The sequence below is a fragment of the Pygocentrus nattereri genome, chromosome 25 (genome assembly GCF_015220715.1).
Source record: "Pygocentrus nattereri isolate fPygNat1 chromosome 25, fPygNat1.pri, whole genome shotgun sequence".
NCBI classification, from domain to species: Eukaryota; Metazoa; Chordata; class Actinopteri; order Characiformes; family Serrasalmidae; genus Pygocentrus; species Pygocentrus nattereri.
In genome coordinates, this window is record NC_051235.1 from 7,270,727 (window position 1) to 7,290,325 (window position 19,599).

The following is a 19,599-nucleotide window of genomic DNA, read 5'->3' on the forward strand; positions in this document are numbered from 1 at the left end:
AGAAACATGGATTAAGTCACACAGTGACACAGATAAATAAGATAGCCAGCTAGCTAGAGCAGTGTTGTTTATATTCTCTGTGAGAAACATGGATTAAGTCACACGGTGACAGATAAATAAGATAGCTAGCTAACTAGAGCAGTATTGTTTATATTCTCTGTGAGAAACATGGATTAAGTCACACGGTGACACAGATAAATAAGATAGCTAGCTAGCTAGAGCAGTATTGTTTATATTCTCCATGAGAAACATGGATTAAGTCACATGGTGACACAGATAAATAAGATAGCTAGCTAGCTAGAGCAGTATTGTTTATATTCTCTGAGAAACATGGATTAAGTCACACGGTGACTCAGATAAATAAGATAGCTAGCTAGCTAGAGCAGTATTGTTTATATTCTCCATGAGAAACATGGATTAAGTCACACAGTGACACAAATAAATAAGATAGCTAGCTAGCTAGAGCAGTGTTGTTTATATTCTCTGTGAGAAACATGGATTAAGTCATACAGTGACACAGATAAATAAGATAGCTAGCTAGCTAGAGCAGTATTGTTTATATTCTCTGTGAGAAACATGGATTAAGTCACATGGTGACACAGATAAATAAGATAGCTAGCTAGCTAGAGCAGTATTGTTTATATTCTCTGTGAGAAACATGGATTAAGTCACACGGTGACAAAGATAAATAAGATAGCTAGCTAGCTAGAGCAGTATTGTTTATATTCTCCATGAGAAACATGGATTAAGTCACATGGTGACACAGATAAATAAGATAGCTACCTAGCTAGAGCAGTATTGTTTATATTCTCTGTGAGAAACATGGATTAAGTCACACGGTGACAAAGATAAATAAGATAGCTAGCTAGCTAGAGCAGTATTGTTTATATTCTCTGAGAAACATGGATTAAGTCACACGGTGACTCAGATAAATAAGATAGCTAGCTAGCTAGAGCAGTATTGTTTATATTCTCCATGAGAAACATGGATTAAGTCACACAGTGACACAAATAAATAAGATAGCTAGCTAGCTAGAGCAGTGTTGTTTATATTCTCTGTGAGAAACATGGATTAAGTCATACAGTGACACAGATAAATAAGATAGCTAGCTAGCTAGAGCAGTATTGTTTATATTCTCTGTGAGAAACATGGATTAAGTCACATGGTGACACAGATAAATAAGATAGCTAGCTAGCTAGAGCAGTATTGTTTATATTCTCTGTGAGAAAGATGGATTAAGTCACATGGTGACACAGATAAATAAGATAGCTAGCTAGCTAGCTAGAGCAGTATTGTTTATATTCTCCATGAGAAACATGGATTAAGTCACACAGTGACACAAATAAATAAGATAGCTAGCTAGCTAGAGCAGTGTTGTTTATATTCTCTGTGAGAAACATGGATTAAGTCATACAGTGACACAGATAAATAAGATAGCTAGCTAGCTAGAGCAGTATTGTTTATATTCTCTGTGAGAAACATGGATTAAGTCACATGGTGACACAGATAAATAAGATAGCTAGCTAGCTAGAGCAGTATTGTTTATATTCTCTGTGAGAAAGATGGATTAAGTCACATGGTGACACAGATAAATAAGATAGCTAGCTAGCTAGAGCAGTATTGTTTATATTCTCTGTGAGAAACATGGATTAAGTCACACAGTGACACAGATAAATAAGATAGCTAGTTAGCTAGTGTGATATCTTTTATATTCACTGTGAGAAACCTGCACATGAAGTCATACAGTGACAAAGATAAAGAGACAAGCTAGCTAGCCTGCCAGGTGGAGGTACAGGTGGATAGATGGATAAACAGCTGACATGTAAAAGATGGGCTGAGAGCTTAGTTGATGTCAGGAAGGTGGTTAGAATGGTAATTAGAGAGGGAAGGACTTTCAAGACGGTGGTCAGAAAGTGAAGGCATTGAAGTGGTCAGTCGCCAGTTCTAATGCGTGTGGGGCTGACGATACCATGCACCAACCACAGGCTTTCCTGTGCATGGCAAACGGAACAACTTACACTCTAAATTCCGATTCTGCTGATCAGGAATCCTCCTCTCCATGGAATCAGGACTTTCTAACTCGTAACTGGTGCGCAACATGCCAGCATGCAACCAATCGTAACGAAGCTGAGGATCTCAGTCTTCCCCCCACCCCATCCCACCCGCCCCACAGCAGCAATACTAGAGTGAAGCATCTGCACGCAAAGCTGAGTGACTGCAAAATTTAAAAATAAAACACTTGGTGTTACCCAAGGGGCGCTGAGGCCATTTTGGCTCATTGGATGAGGGGGTGAGTGCAGTTTCCTGCTGGACCGGGGGAGGCGCTGTGGGAAATAATGTAATGTTGCTTAAGCAGGAAAGGAGAAAAAGAATCTCAAATGGCTCTCTGCTCCATGCATAGTGCACAACATAGGTATTAAAATAATCGCTTCTGCACCCAAACAATGCATAATAGTTATTCATCAAACTTACATGTGATCAAATCTGATTATAAAATGAGTGAATGCAAATTTCACTGACAGTAGTTTCATGCATCAATTTCATTTCTGGTGTAATGAGTTATTTTTGGTGTAAACGTAAGGCATTATAGTTTGACAATTTAAAAAATGCTTAATTTGCAGTTAATTAACCCAAACTATTACCTATATCACCTAGAATACCAACAATAAGAATACAAACAATGCTAATAATTTGTGTTCATGGCAATCATGTAAAAAATGTAGATGTACTTATTTTACAATGTATATTGATATAAACAAATGCTGCAATTATTCAATGTTCCATTTAAAGACATATTACACTGCTTTTGTTTTATACTACTGACTCCACCCACAAAATAAACAAACACTGCAAAAGTGTTTAAATATTACAATATACAGTATACAGTAGTACAATCACATCATTCTGCCTTATTAAAAACACTAAAATGTTTATTTTACAGTGACTCCACCTATTGGCCCAGCCATTTGCTCACAGTCAATGTATTGCCTCCTCATTGAAATATCTGCATAAATTATGACACGCTTCATTTAAATGATATGTAAATTAGGTACTGGTAGGTTAGCACTTGATTTCACGCACTGAAGCTGATTCATCATTTGTGCTTAGACCTCCGAAGTTTCATTCATTAGATGCAAGGCAGCTCATAATTACTTAAAAGTAGTCAAATCTGCACTATTATTCATGTAGCTTTGCTAACAAAGAGCCTTTTTTTACCATTGGACAGTGCACTATTTGGGTGAAGAAGCACTTTATAGGGAATAAGGAGCCATTTAAGGTGCCCTTGAAGGTTCTTTGAGCAGAAATACTCTGTGCTCCATGTGTCTCTATAGATGTATACATAGTCAAGTGTCAAAGCTGGAAGTGCTGTAATAAAGTGCCAGTTAAAAGAAGAGTGAGAGAAAGGGAAAAAAATTACCAAAAGATGTTCTTGGAGCTCCAGGAAAGGCTGGGTTTGTGTGCAGAGGATGGAGGTCCGTGGACTTGTTGGACTTGTCGTGCACAGCTAATGGCGAGGGGAAGAAGGTGAGGGACAGCAAGAGTACACTTTCAAATGGGCAGGAAAAACAGTGTAGATGTGTCATTTATCCCATCGCACGCTCATGAAAACAAGCACACAAGCACAAATACACATGGAAAACAAACAGATGTTAATGGACAAACATGTTTCTCCTTTTGCCTTGCTCTTTTGGGGAAACAAAAACTTAAGCGACTTACCAGGCCGTGGGTTAAAGAAGGCACGGTGTCCCGACAGAACTGGGTTCTGAAAGCACAAAAGGACACCTGTTTTTTGCCCCCTGTTCTCGGACAACATTACAACAAATTCAGCAATGTGACAGAAAGCAGCAGTGTCCCTCTGGTCTATGTTTCCTTCGTGGGGTTGTAATGTGACCAATCGCATTGATTCTTTACTTAATTTACCATGAGCAACCCTTTGGAACACTTTCACAAATACTGTCCAGTGTGAACACTTGCACAGCTGGAGTCCTAATTGAATTCCATGGCATGCGCGAGCGTGTGAAGAGGGATTTCAGGAGCTGTTCATGTTCAGATCCAGCTGTGAGTAGGGCTGGGGGGGGGCAATGGTTCTCTCTCTCACCCCCATTAATGTCTCCTAGAACAAGTTCAGCATGAGAGGCACGAGAGACTGACATCACAGAAGACTAAAAACTAGAGATGTTTCTGGGTCTGGGTCTGCACTGCAGGTCTAGAATCTTTAGTAGGGAATTTTAGTTTAGCCTCTTTATTAGCTGCAGGCATTGCTCTGTTCAAAAGTAAACTCCAACTAAAAACCTGTCAACTTTAACATGGTTTAAAATAACGAGCCTTTCATTATACTTTGGTCAAAAGCACAGAAATGATGTGCTACACACAATAAACACAGTTTGTAAACATGGTTAAAAGAGACCATTTGAAACAGTTGTTTCGTCTGTAGGTTGTACAGCAGGTGTGCTTGCTAGCTAGTGCAGTAGTTAACCCTGCATAAAGGTTTTAAAGTTGTGGGGTTTGTAACTTACTAAAACAGCTAAACTTCAGCCAAATCATTTATTGCACTAACTAGCTAGCATGCCTATTGTAGTATACATGCAATAAATGCAGTATTTAAAGGTAAAAGACCATCTGAAATGGTTGGTTAGTCTGAAGTTTAGATAGTAGGTATGCTAGCTATGTGGCCTAATAGCTAACCTTGCTCTAGTTTTCAAAGGTTTTAAATGACTTCAGTTAAAATTAAGATAAATTAGTTACCTACCTAAGTCAAGTTACGAGCTAGCCAGCCATTTCAAGTATTTTTGTCTCTTTCCCCTAAACACCATATTAAAAAACAAGTAGTGTGTCAATCGCACCATCACACTGAAGGATTAACCACAATAAAAGGCTAACTATTTGGAGCCTGACGCTGCTGTGAGTAGCAGAACAGCTGGCTGGGCAACATTAGTGTGTAGCTTGCTAGCATAATAGCTAACCCAGCTCAAGATTAAGTTTTCGAAGGTTTTAAAGGGATGTGATCTGTACTTAAAACAAGTAACACTAGCAAAGCTGACAGGCCAAATTATACCCCTGATGGTAAGAGGATAGTGGATCACTTTTGGCCTGCTGATGGCAAAGCTGGCGGTCCACTCGAGTTTTGCTCAGCGTTTTCTTGGCGGCCCACCGGTGGTTAAGCAGAGAACAAAATTCCACTTATTATTGCTTATTTTCCACTCACAGTTCAGCTCAGTCTCAACATTTTCTTTAAAATCATTTTTTATATCAGGCCTAGTCATTTTTTTTCTCTTAGTTATTTGAAATGTTTGTCTTACTTTATTTTCCAAAATAAAAGTCTATGTGCATTTAAAAGGAGATTAAAAACTAGTTAGAGCTTGTATGCAGGACAGTAATCTAGGTGGTCTGAGGGTGAACCAACAGTCAGTTGGGTGCCGACCTTATCAAGCCAGTGGACCGATATATGTGCGCTAGCTGGGACATTAAAGTTTGGAAATGGTTTCATTTGTTAAGGTTGCCGTGCTCATAGGTATTACTTTTTTGTTCATAATATTTTGTTCTCAGGTCAAAAATGACATAAGACTTAAGTCTCAAGCCCGAGAGATCGCGGGTTAGTCAACATGTGACTCGCCATCTCTGCTTTGCACTCATTCCCACTCTCTCTCACTCATCTGCCTGTCCCTTCCATCTCCCTCATTTTCTTTCTCTGGATGTGTGTGCAATCAGAATCCCATTTCAACCGCATAAACCACCCCTTGGGTAGGTGTTTGTGGGATGTTTCCAAGTGCTTTTCTCTGGTATAATCATTAAGTTCAAGCACCCTCAGCTTGCAATTCCTACAGATTCCCTTTTTGGCAGGTTTATGAGCAGCAGCAAGACGTACCACAGGCTTGGGGGTCCGGCTGTGCTTGTAAGGTTTCTGCATGCTTTTGTCTGAAAGACAAAGTGAGAGGAGATCAGTCCTGTGTGGACAAACACCAAAGGAGTAGCAGGTCAACATTAATACTCAGGAGTTAAAGGTGGCCAAAATCATATTTGCAAATGCTTTCCCAACACCTGCTGTGTGACCACTGTTTTTACTATTCATCACTGACGGTTTTACTCCCAACACGCAAACAGATCATTTGTGGTTTGGAAAGTCCAAGCAGGTTTTTTATGTTGGGTTTGGAAGACTAGCTCTGGTGGTAACAAAAATAAACCTCAAAATGTATTGCAAGTTTTAGGGAAAATAAACATCTTAATGAACACTGCCCATCCAAAGTTTGGGAAAATCTAGCTTTTAGAAATGTGTTTTTATAAATTGACAACTGACATAACTAGATTTTTGCATGGTTTTCTTCTATATTTTAGTAGTCGCCAATTTCCCTCCAGCTAGCTAGGTCTCCCCCATCATGCATGATGAAACCAAGCTAGGGGTTAAAAGCCAACGCTTGCTTCTTTTGAGTCCAGTGAAGCTCTGTTACATCTTTTCAAACTGCAGCTAATGTGGAATCATTAGACAGCTCAACACACTTGGAGGAGAATGTTAACTGCCAACTCTGTTTTTCTGCTAATAGATGCCTGCCTTGGCTAGCATTGCACTCGAGTTTTGGGGGAGCAGAATGGTCATCCTGCATACCAAGAGGGAGCGAGGCCAGTGCTCTCTTGGACTCTCAGCAACACATGGGGACCAACACTTAAATGGTTGCACACACCAGGAGCCCTCAGTATGTGCTTTGAGCAATATTTTGAACTGTTAACTGTTTTAAAAGTGCAGATACTTCAGAAGGCCCAAACTTCAGAAGTTTTGATGTTTTACAGGCAGTATATTGTTAGCCATGTTGTCAAAGAAAGATTATCATTGTAAGTATTATATAAAAATTATGTAATATTGTAAAAGTAAGAATTTTTGGATACTTGTGATACATACCTCCCATGTTGGTGTTGTGAATGATGGCTTTGCTCCACATGCCACTGCGGTCATCTTTGTTTGGGCGGACTCCAAACTCATAGGCCGTGTTGGGCTTTAGGTTGTCAATGACTGTGTCGCTGGTGGGGCAGGTCTGATAGATCCACTTCCTATTCCTTTCTCTGTAGCGGATTGTGTAGAACCTAGAAAGGAATGCATGAAAATGAATTTAGTTGTAAGGATGAAAATTTTAAATCTTCCAGTTCAACTATGCAGGGATTCTTTTGCATAGACACTCTACAGAACATATGTTTGGACATCATATACCAATGAGACATTACATGCATATACTTTTCTTGTACCAATGGACCATTATAAAGATGATGGGAAATAGAACAAAAGCCTCCAAAAAGGAAAATTACTGGTCTGTCAACAAGAGTACTGATCTAGGATCACATCCTGTCTGCCAGTGCAACTGTGTTGCTGTCAACTGCAAATGCTGACAGTCTCAGCTTCATTAGTACTCTTAGTGTGGTAAATATAGATCTCTGACTCCAGGTGTGAACAGTGGCACTGGTTTCTTTGGATCCAGAGACCCCTGGCCCAGTTAGGTGCTGTTAAGTCTCACTGTTAATAGATTGGGTTTCTCAGATTCATAAAGCTTTATTTTCCTCATGCCCATGTTCAGTAATGTGCCAAGTGGCAGCAAGGACATACACAGATGGACTAACACTAGGTTTTAATAAGAGCCAGGCCTGGTGCGAGACTTCACTTCTCCGCCGAGCTGGGATGGGTCAGTATTTCCAATAGCTTTTCCAACAGTTCTCCTTCTCCAGAGTGCAAAAGAAAAATGCATATAGCCATGTATGTGAGAAACAGAGATGTTGAAAAGCGCATCAACAAGTCCCAGTTGCACTTACGTCATTCCAAAAAAACATGACATGGACTCAAATACAAAATACACACACCTGTTATGGCAGAAACTCCTACAGTATCCTACAGTCTTTTTCCACCCAAAGGGAGAAACCTCCTCTTTATCGAGGAGTTATGCAACATAAATCATGAAATCTTGCTAGTGCAATGAGAGTGTGGACAAATTTATATACTACTTTTTTTCCATAAACAAAGCAAAACTTTTGCACCTCAAAGCTGCAGTCACAAGGTGCTGGAGACAGGGCGAGCAGGACAATCTGTCAAGATTTGACTGAATGCTGGATTATCCCTAAATATGATGCAAGGGCATTCATCACTTGCCTTTTGAGATGTCACTTATGAGTTTGAATGTAAAACAAAGGAGAGTGAAATCCAGATGCTGGTGATTGTGTGTGTAACTCACCCATCCTCAAGGCAGTCATTCATGATGTTTCCCTCGTAAGGGGTCTTCACAAATGTTCCCCAAGACAGGAGCACTGAGGTTGGCGTAACCGAGCCGATCACCAGATGAAGAGGTTTGTCCAGGTTTACCTTTCCTGTGGGTCAGTCACATCAGCTCAGGGTTCAAATGTCAAAAGGAAGATCGTTGGCCAATATGCTTCCCACACCAGGTCCTCGAATATCTCTGTCATAAACTTATTAGCATTTTTCCTGCCCTAACACCAAAGCATTCAGGACACCGGTGCACCAGGATCAGGATTGGGATCCATGCAGTCAGGATGCATTTTAAAGAGAAAATCTAATCCTAAATCATACATCTATGTGCATCACTGTCATTACAACACATTGCCAATTCAGAATTGGGCTTTGTGCCACTTTAGGATGGAGATCTGTGCTTTACCTGTGCATTGCTTCTTCACATCATTGGTCGGAATTGGCTGAACAGCAACCAAGTACTTGGGTTCAGCATCTACAAGTGAGACACATTCAGACTGATTACTCAAACACAGAAAACAAGTTCAAATAAGACTAAGGGTGTACACTTCTTGACCTGGAGAGCTGAAGTCCAGCAGTTTAGTAATTTCCTTGTTTTAAAACTATTAAACCTACTAAACCTGGTACTTTCCTGCTGAGTGGGATCAGGTGTGGTTCAGCAGGGTAATTATCAATCTGTGCTCCAGGACAGCCCCTCCCAAGATGTTCTTGGTTCTTGCTCTGTGGAAGGTAAGGTAGGCCACCAAAAGGTGGGCAGGCTACAGAGCCCTGGCTAAAAAACGGAACTGCTTGTGCGCTCACAAGGGCCTAGAACTCACGAACAACAAACCATTCATTCATCAGAGAGCCTGGCTACAAAGCCATGTGGATTATCTCTTCAGGAAAAGTGAAGCTTTCATTTTAGTTGTCGGGGACGGAAGTCTTAAAAGATTTGATATCTGATATGTGTGTGAAATGAAACACTCTTTTAAGCCATTTGAGCTGTCAAATCCTTTTGTTGCAGTAGAGTTAAGAGGCTTCAAAGCGTCAGGAAAAGAAATGTAAACTGCAGCACAGTGTGTATTTGGACATACAGATGTTCATTATACTGTAGAACAACAGTCTGACAGGCCCAACAAAATGCCCACTGTTTGGCAAGAACCATGCCAAATCCATTGGTTGATTAATGTATGGTTTTAAACTATTTATGTCTGAGTGGCAATAAAATGAGGGAGACCAATACATTCTCTGTGTGTAATGGCCAATAATTAAAGGAAAATATATTGCTCTGGCAAAGCAGCTGATCCACCATGATAAAAAATGTGTTCATAATTTTGATTTATGTGTTGATTTTGGATCCACTTGAAGACCAGCCATACCACCGGTTAGCATGATGTAAAGTTTGCCACTTTGCAGACAGCCATGCTGAAGTCAGCTATGGTCTATAAGGGTCTTACATATCAAAGCACAAAGTCGTTCCAGTCATCTGCTGTGCACATGCATCTGATCCCAATCTCAGCCCAGGCAGTACATTTCTCGAGTGTTGGCTGCTCAGCTTTTTCAGACAACTGATGTAAGTATATGATCCTGCTGTGTGTTTTTGCTTCAGCAAATGAGAGCTGTAGGGGGGCCAAGTGTTCCATACAAAAAAGCCTTTATTCACTAACTCCTCGGATTTGGGATCTGGCTAGTAATACAGTGCACTCCAGTACCTGCAAGACCTTGTCCACTGCAGGCCCTGGCGTGCCCCCACTGATCCCAACGTATACAGCTCAAGTGGAAAAACACCACCGGTGACCAAACAACGGAAGGAGATAACCAAACTGAGGTAATGTTCTGGAGTGGTGCCTGGTCACCCTAACTTGCCTTTGGGTTCCTGCGCTTGTCCTCACTCGTGCATTAAACTCAGTGAAGCCTTTTTTAAAATACATTATGCATTACCATTTGAGATTTATCAAAATGTCTTGACTCTGGAAAGAAAAGCAGTTGCTGAGGCAACAGCTTACAGTTAACCAAATAAACCATGCACTGCACAACAAAGAAGCTAAGCATGCTGAAAAAAAAACACTTCACCATACTACACGTCAACTGGGAATCATTCTTTATATGTCATTCTTTATATGTCATTCTTTATATGTTGGTTTGCCTAGAAATGCTTGATGAAATTCATGGCATTTGTTTTTGCTTTCTTATGCACAGCGCCTGAGGGCTTTAAGAACATGCTGAGGTGAAGCCCGTGCCCTTCATGAAAACAAAAGTAGAAAACCATCTTTCACGGATCAAAACTCAGCATTGACCTCAGGGTAGTGGACCTCTGTCCTACAGCTGACCCTGCACAGCTGCAAGATCAGCTCTAGGCCGCTGAAGAGCTGCAGATAACAGAGATGGATGGACAAGGGGAAACAGTTCAACAGATGAAAATCAACTTGGTGAGCAATGCTCAGGGTACTGTGCAACCTCCTGACCTTCTCAAAGTGGATCTGTCTAATTTAAGGAACAAAGTGAGGTTGGTCATGTATCTTAATGTCTAGGAAACCATAACCAAAAACATTCCATTTGGGTAGTGTTTCACTTTTGTTTGCAGTTTCAATCAACAGAAAAGTTTACTCATGTTGGAAGCCCACAAGAGACTGTGATTTTGTGTTTTTTGCAGAATAATACCAAAAGGCCTCGCTAATCTTGTTTTGTTCATTTGTTGGGTTTTCCATCCCTCTTGTTTCGAGGCATGAACACTAACAGATTTGTTATATGGCGGATGCCCATGTTGGTGGTGAGACTTACCAATCTCTGTCTCATAGGGTATGCCGTTCTCTGGCAGCTGGATGAACTGCTTGGAGAACATGCTAGAACCATAGCCCAGGATGTAGCCTTCAAGCTTAGTTTCAGGGTTGGGCTTAAGGAACTTCAGAACGATGGTGTCCCCGGTGGCATTGATCCGAACCTTCATGTTCTGTCTTCTCACTGTGGTGGAAAAAGACAAATCAGAAACTGAACTTCCAATAATGACATTGATATAAATGACATTCAAGTTCCTTTTGATATTCGACAGGAATTCCCATAGTACTGTAAAGTAGAAATGATTAATTACATACTTAAGGGATAGAACACAAGAGGAAGTGTGTTATCGCAAAATATTCGCAATAACACACAACCTTGAGTCTCAGCAGAGTGATACGGTGTTTGTGAAAAAAATGTTATGTTATGGCGAATAGCACAGTTAGAACACCTTTCAACCAATCAGATCTTTGATTGGCCCTTCATGTCTTATCTGTATACTCTTTATATGTAGCAAGACTGTAAGGACCATTATAAGTTTTTTTTGAGACATTCTGTATTTGTCTGGTCCTCAATATCTGGCATGGCTTCATTAATTTTATGCTCCTATAGGACTCCAATGACAAGAGCAGTGCAGTAGTTTTACTCTGAGGCCTTTGCGATGTAGGGGCCCATTTGTTCTCTTAATGGTGTAATAGGGCTGATTTGCAGCATGGAGAATATCTGGGTTCAGTCTTATTTCCTTTTCCTAAATCCAGTAAGCCAGACAACCAAGGGGAGTTTTTCAGTTTCCACCAGGCTTCCCCATCAATCAGGAGCTGACTGATTTGAGTGGGTTAAATAGCCCAAAAAATATCCTCTTTAAGCTGTTTGAATGTGGCTCAGCTTTGGCTTTGGGGAACCAAGGATTCTTAATGGATCATTACAAACCTAGGAGCTCTGGATCATCAGTCACATCAATCAAACGCACCCAGAACATTTTCGGCCATTTGCACAAAGCGCTCATTAAGTGCACTGAATGGAATAAATTAAGATAAAAACCTTGCAGTCGACTGATGATGAGCTACCCTATGGAAAATTCATTAAAAAGCTTGTCTTGCTGCTCTTTCTTTAATCATTCAGATATGTTAAATGTGATGATAAGGAAGCCCAGCCACTGGGCTGGGTGGGCAAATGGTAAATTAGCTACTGATATAGGTCAGGTCCTGTTACATAATTACATACTTTCTGGATGAGCCCCAGAATTCCTGTGTACCACATTTGTAATCTTTAAATTGTAGTGAAGTGAAAAAAAGTGAAGATGAATAACTTTAGAAGCACATTTATGTAATTCATCTCCGTTGGCTATAGGTTTATAATGGTCTTTGGACATATTGGACATGTAATAGGCCTTCATTTTAGCTGAAGGTATGGCAGTAATTCAGAAGTAATCCATTTAAGAACACATAATTCACATAATGTTTCATTTTGGCAGCTCAAAAGTGTGCAAAAGTGAGGAATACATGCAAGTGAGTTATGTGGAAGAACCTATGAACCTCTGACGTAAAGTCAAGTCTGCTTACCTGACACCAGCTTGTTAATGCCAAACCTTTCACATTAGTGGAAAATATGCTTTCCGTTTCGTGAGGTTTTACAGTTTTAAGACCTAACAAGTGCAGTAAAAGTTCCACAGGGCTTGAGGAGTGGCCAGATGGGACTGCACAATCCTTTTCACTTCTGGGTTAAGAGGGAAAACAATTTCAGGATCTGCTTCTGCTGCTATGCAAACATACACTTTGAAGCTTCCAAGTACTTCTCTGAGAATGTATATGTTTTTAGAGCTAATGGTGTGAATTGCCATGATATTTATCAGTGGTTTATAAAAAATGTTTCAAAAGTAATCAGGCCCCTTTCCAAACCAACAGGCATAAATCAGTTAACACACCTCTATTTTGAAATGAGACTATTGTAATTTTATAAAAGAATCTCTTGAGGTTGCAAAAACAGCTGACGGACTGAGAATTCTTAGCTATTGAGGGTTTCACGTGCTGAGAGGAACCTGCCAATCGCCTCTGGCAAAGTCAGCACAAACGTGCAGATGACAGCTTGTTTCTTCTTTCCAACAATTAGCATTATTAACAGCCTTGTAGAAGGAGGCCAGGAGGAACGTTCTTGTTGTTCTTGGCTTGTACTGTCAGCTGGATCATGTGCCTTTATACCTTGGAAGTTTAGAATCAGTGGAGTAGCTAGCACAGCCTGCCTGTGCCATGGGCCCATTTATGATCATCCCCCTGACCCTCAGTATTTATGCTACTATTTGAATTTCCTATTGTTGTTTTGCTACACTATTTAGATGCAGACACACAATTAAGTATTTAATTACAGAAGTTAGTCATGTGATGTATTACAGTTAGATCAGCTTGAAATCCTATTGAGCGTCTTTTGATCTTGTGGCCACAAATGTGACATAAATTCAAAGTTTTGAACCCACACTTTCAACAGAATGTCTGCATTCAATTCAATATGCTACCATAGGGACTAGCATAGGTAGGGGAAGTCGTCTCGCAGGCACATCTCTGGTTTTGACCTCTACTTGGAAGGAATCTTGCCAGCTCTTTTCTTGGCACTCATGTCTTTTCATAGTTGAAAACTTTCCAGACCAGGAGGATCAGTGGCAACTCCCATGCTAAGAGCCGGACACTCTCAGAACCAGGCCCAGGCACAAGCCCTGTCCAGTGTTAACTGAGCTGACAATCATCTGGCAGCTGCTCCACTTGAACAAATGTATAAACATGCTGAGTTTTTGTATAAACATGCTTGATAAGTATTCGCATTGCCTGGACTGAGTCCAATGGTATACAGATTGCTTGCCAACTCTGCGTCCAGAATCTGGGACACGGTTAGCTGTTTCATTGCAACTGACTTCAACAGAAACTAGGGTTCTATGGGTGCTATGCATTATAATATTTTTGTGCCAGTTCTGTTTTGTCAACAAAGAGCCAACAGCATTGCGTTGAGGGTAGACGGAGGGAATCAAACCCATGATCTCCTGATGCCAAAAATCAAGTGGGAGCCCTCATTTCAAAAAGTGTCTAAAATACATGCAGTGAGCACCATGACCACGTCCTGACTTTAGATGCTTGAGTTTGGGAATCCAGAAGTGGGATGCCCTTCAGGCACATTTACAGCAAAGTGTGTGAGCATAGCTATCGCACTGGTCAACATCTGCACCCTTTTCCAGGAATGAGACAGACCAACTCCTTTCTTACTTCCCCTTTCACTGCTTATCATAGCTTTTCTTGTTTTCTTCCTCTGGTTTACCTGCTTGTTCATTCACTAGCAGGAAAAATAAATCCCCTGTGATCAAGGCATAGACCCTTGCTTTGTCTTCTCAACAAACACACATCATGACTGTTCTGCCAGAACACACTGCTGTCACATTCTGACAGTACCTTAATCCCTACTTTTTTCTTTGCTCTTTCATCTACCTTTCATGTCTATTATTCATCCGTGGTGCATGGATAGAGATACAATCAGCTGTTTTTATAAGACTGTTTTCACTCTGGCACTCTGGACAGCACTTCTTTCATACCCTGTCCTCAAGTTAACAGCACTGCAGCTCATACTACAGTAAAACTCGACGATTTTTAAGAGGTTTCAACACCTCAGCCAAGAAAGCAAGAATTTACCATCAAGAAGCTCAAATGGTTTTCACAGACGTGTTTTTCTTCTCATCACTTGAAACGGCCACAAACTAGAACTTGATGAATCTCACTGTTTGCAGGCTTGTTGCACTGTAGCATTAGGTCATACACCACAGGTCTTCAAATCTGGACCTGAATCCACTTTCCAGCAGGATTTTGTAATCAGTGGAACTAGATAAACAATCAGTTACAACTGAAATGATTGGCCACCTAGTGATGGAAAGCCCAGGACCATGTACTAATGACTGTATTGACAACCATGGTCAGTCATGGTACCGTTAACTACACAGAAGGTTTTGCCAAGTGCACCCTGGTGCAGATCATCCGAGACAGGGGAATGGGCATTTTTAGCAGTGGTGTCAAAGGTCACCTACTGATGCAGACAGAGAGCAGGAGATAGAGGTGCTTTGGAGATCAAAAAGAAAGTTACAGAGAATCTCCAGAGACCATTACATACTTACACTTCTGGACTTCGGGGGACTAAAGGATACGTCTGTAATTATGAGTTTATTTGTATAGTTATCATGCCTTTTGTATTCCAATTCTGCAGGTATTGTAGAAATACGCTTATTTTACTAAGTTTTGTTTGTAAACTTTTGTTGTTCCCAATTTTGTGAGTCTAGATCGGACATTAAGATCTAGATCATCAGTCTAGATCTCCCAGCCCATGAGACAATCCTATCTGGTCTGCAAAAGTGTTTTAATTTTCTATTCATATTCATGTGTTTTACAATGCCCTGCACTACAGTCCCCAGCATGCACTGCAACTTAATGGACACTCCAACTCTGGTACCCCAAGAACAATTTATGAGACAGTGGTTAAACTTCAGTTATACGCAATTCCACACCTGCCTTATCAACAAGCACACTAGCTGCATTTCAACCAACATAAACACCAGCTCAGCAGCTCAGAAACTGAGCCCAAGTATTAATACAGCAAAGTATGCCAGGTGTCTAGTTTAAGAAGATAGGTAGGTTTAAAAGACTGAGCTCCTGGGGATATTTAAATATTGAATATTTTAAGTATTCATGCAATATTTTAAGGTCTACAACAAGTGCCTATATTTTACTGTTGAAGTTGGCACATATTTTGATTAAACAATGTCCAAATTGAGGTATAGCTCAACTTTAATTAAAAATAAAATAAAAACTATTTTCTAGCCCACAGATTTGTTGAGATTTTCTAATATGTTTACTGTGGTCATTTTCCATACCAGCCAATGTAGCACACATGCATTGGTGCATGCAACCACCAAGACCTGAAGGAAAAGCCTCCAAAAGTCATATCTCCACAACCCTGCTGCACAAAAGTCTCAATATTATCTTTTATAGGTATATACACATAACACAATCTTAGTGTTCTATTGCTTTTATACAACAGTTAAATAAATAAAATAAGAAATGAGTAAACTGGGCTGTGAATGTCATTTAATATGTTTTCATGTTTGCAGTTCCTTCCGCCAAATTATAGTTCCTTTAACAAGCAGCTTGTTGCTACGTCAGAGTAACGAGCTCCGCTCACTTGCTGCACAGTCTGCTGTAAGCCTCGCCTTTTGAAGTACAGACTGAGCCATAAAAAACACAATATCAGGTTTAGCTCAGTTTTGTCAAGTTTTGCCAGATCAGTATTAATGTTGTTTTCTTCCAGCCAGTCTTTAAAGCATCTTACAGCCCATTTAGCTTGGCGAATGGTATTGAGTTAATTTCTGGCTAATCGCAGGTTGTTTAGATGTTCTTCTGTCACAGCTGCTGCCTACTGCTCAGTGGTGATGACAGAATTTCGGAATTTAGTGTAGTCAGTCTAAAAATTCAGCTGTCGGTCAAATATAATCTTAAAAGTATCCCATTTCTGTTTGTGCACAAACTAAGAAGTAAAAACTTGAGCGTCTCCTATAGCTGTCAAAGTTGTTGCTTAGCAACAGCATCTCAGCAGAGTGAGACAGTGTTTGAGAAAAAAAAGGTGCTGTTATGGCAAAATAAAATAAAAAAACTTAAAACAAATACAGGGTGGACATGGAATTTTACAACATGGTTTGAAAGCCAAAAAATGCATATGCATAAGTTATTTATTGAAAGTTATATGGCTTAATTATATGTACGCACCATGTAATAATGACTGTGTTTTCCCCTACAGTATACTTGTTGCTTATTTGCTGCCCACTTGTCTGCTTCCACAAGTAGCTGCCCCACCCAAACTGCATAAACCTGCAAACGTTTAACCGTATATACCCACCACGACCGCAGTGCCTCAAAGTTAAAAACAACCTCAAATTGTTTTTACAGATCACATCACTGTACCAAAAGTCTGTGTTTTGGCCAAAAAAATGTTAATGATTAATGAGCACCAGCATTATTATCGCTAACATATTATTAGAAATCCCATAGGAGCGCTAACGGAAATGATCGTTATGGTATCAATGTTTTTTTTTTTTCTAGCTCTTCAGCACTTGTATGCTGACACACCTGCACACAATTTTAGCAAAGCACACATGCATACACATCTGCATAAGAAAAACACCAATCTTGGCTGTCACCCACAGCCCATGATGTAATCTAGAACCATAGAGCTTTATTGTTCTAAACCTGGCTCTCCGGCTCTCATCCTCAAAATGAAATCTGTCATATTGCATAAGTTTGCAAAAAAGAAAGGGGACTTCTGCGCTTTCTCAAAAGCTGTACAGATTTTTTATATTTTCCAGAATCTTTTGGCCCTCACTTGGCCGAAGCTCCGCCTCTCCGCTGCTCCGCTTTTCATTCAGCCCCAGCAGGACCAATCAGATCCCATCTGCCAGAAACAAAACCAGACCACTTGTGCCAACACACATCACATCTGCCAGCTCTGCAAAACGTACACATTCAATGCAGTTTCGGCGTTAATTGAATACATCTGCAGAAAATAGCCTACCACCAGCCCATATGTGCAGGAGATGTACACGAACTGGCCATTTGCACTGGACAAATATGCAACAATCCCAGACTCCAGATAGGAGCACACAACACACAGTTCACCTGCAGGACCAGCACGGCATGACCGCAACTGAAACCTTGAAGGAATAGTCTAAACAGTTTTCCCCGCCAAATGTAACTGGCCAGCCAAAACATGTTCGATGTCTGAAGTTGGCTTCTTTAGTTTTGCACTGGATCTACAAGGCTAGTGTAGTTAACACGCATTGTAAGCTAATATAGTAGCATTTTATTTGGATCGCACTGTTTGTAGATCTTAGCTTACATTTCACTATAGAGTTCACCTTAATGTTCACTAAGCCTACACTTGGACATCAGCTCTAAACCTAAACCCAGTCCAAGTTCTAACCTAAGCCTACTACTGTTGAGAATGAGTTTCTCCAGACACTTTATTCCCAATTTGAACATCTGTAGATAATCTACAGGGGGCTATCCAAGCAAGGTGGAAGCACTTACACCCCACCAATTGGCACCATGCACACTGCACACTTGCACACTTTTACTTGTTCAGGGAAGCTTTATCCATAAGCATTTGCCCGTTGTCACAGATGAAGTTGTGTGCAAAAGTTTGTGCACCCCCCTGGTCAAATGACATTTTGTTGACTTTCTGTTCCTCTACACACGTCTGCACATGTCGGTGCACATTTGTTGATGTTTATTTGCTGAATTTAACAAATAAAACACACAAGTTTGGCCTGTGCCTGTACATTAATGACATTTTTTCCACTTTGTTTTACTTTCTATACTATAACATCGTGTTTTTATTTTCACAACAAAACATGCAAATGAACCGGGTGTGCTTACACATTTGCACAAGACTTGTATATATTATATGTACATATTTGTGTATGATATACAGTGTCTGAAACCACATAACCAAAGAAAAATGAGGTTTTTTGCAAGTATTCTTCAAACACTTTTGCAAGTATTGCATTGGGATTTACAGCCGCTTGCAGAACAACATGCTGTCTGCATCCCCACAAGCTAAATAAAAGTGCAAGTGCCATCATGTTATTACTGAGGACTAAGCCTCAGGATGTAATAAGCCCAGGTGTGTGGATGCACTTGCCTCTGATTCTCTGTGCGGAGGAGAGGGAGAGCAGTAGTATCCCGGCCGCGAAGAGCAGGAGGAAGCAGGGGCGGAGGAGCGCGGAGAGGGCCATGACGGATCCCTGGGTCTCAGGGTCTCTGGACGAGGGGTCGGATGGATGCTGCTGGACGATTACAGGAAAACCTGTTGCTGCTGCTGCTGCTTCTGCTGGAGGTGTAGAAGAGTTGCTCAGCTGCTGAATGACGGACCTCCAGAGCGTCCCCTCATAATCTATACGGGACAGGGAGGGAGGGGAGTGGTGATGTCACACCACACACGAAGAGGCCAGCACACCCACACCCACATGCCTGTGGAGGAGGGCTCATGGCTTTGATTTGTGCTCTCTCTCTCTCTCTCTCCACTCCTTCTCCCTCTCTCTCTCTCTCTCTCTCCACTCCTTCTCTCTCTCTCTCTCTCTCCACTCCTTCTCCCTCTCTCTCTCCACTCCTTCTCTCTCTCTCTCTCTCTCTCTCTCTCCACTCCTTCTCCCTCTCTCTCTCTCCACTCCTTCTCCCTCTCTCTCTCTCTCTCTCTCTCACTTAAATAAGTGTCTGTATGTGTGTTTTTGTTTCAGAAAGTACAAGGAGCAGACCATTGACCCAGAGAGCGATAGAGTGATAAAGAGAGTGGTGAAAGGCAAGAAAGAGAGAGAGAAAGTGAGGGAGGGAGGAGAAGAAAGAAAGAGAGGGGGAGGGAAAGATAGAAGAGAGAAAGGGGAGGGAGAGAGTGACAAAAAGAGAACAAGAGAGTGAGAGAAAGAAAAAAAAAAGGATTTTTTTTTGCTTTTGCAAAAACATTCAGTACAAGTCATTCAGAGCCAGAAGCTCTTGCGGCATCTATCAGCCTGGCACTCCTGACTGCGCTGAAAT

General features: G+C 40.9%; 1 protein-coding gene across 16 annotated transcripts in view; it reads right to left on the minus strand.

Moving 5' to 3' along the window:
* abi3bpb (ABI family, member 3 (NESH) binding protein b) overlaps positions 1 to 18,982 on the minus strand; it is a 40,026-nt gene extending 21,044 nt beyond the window's left edge. For 2 of the 16 annotated variants that reach the window (XM_017713236.2, XM_017713238.2), the window contains exons 1-9: positions 18,710 to 18,980; positions 11,000 to 11,179; positions 8,646 to 8,714; positions 8,208 to 8,340; positions 6,893 to 7,074; positions 5,867 to 5,916; positions 3,718 to 3,763; positions 3,419 to 3,505; positions 2,250 to 2,324 (exon numbers count right to left, since the gene is read on the minus strand). In XM_017713236.2, the coding sequence (XP_017568725.1) occupies positions 2,250 to 2,324; positions 3,419 to 3,505; positions 3,718 to 3,763; positions 5,867 to 5,916; positions 6,893 to 7,074; positions 8,208 to 8,340; positions 8,646 to 8,714; positions 11,000 to 11,179; positions 18,710 to 18,803 (916 nt within the window). In that variant the 5' untranslated portion in view covers positions 18,804 to 18,980. Of the gene's footprint in view, positions 1 to 2,249; positions 2,325 to 3,418; positions 3,506 to 3,717; positions 3,764 to 5,866; positions 5,917 to 6,892; positions 7,075 to 8,207; positions 8,341 to 8,645; positions 8,715 to 10,999; positions 11,180 to 18,709 lie in introns of all 16 variants that reach the window. The other 14 variants (XM_017713244.2, XM_017713246.2, XM_017713234.2 and 11 more) reach the window with 13 other exon arrangements.
* Between the last annotated feature and the right edge of the window lie 617 nt (positions 18,983 to 19,599).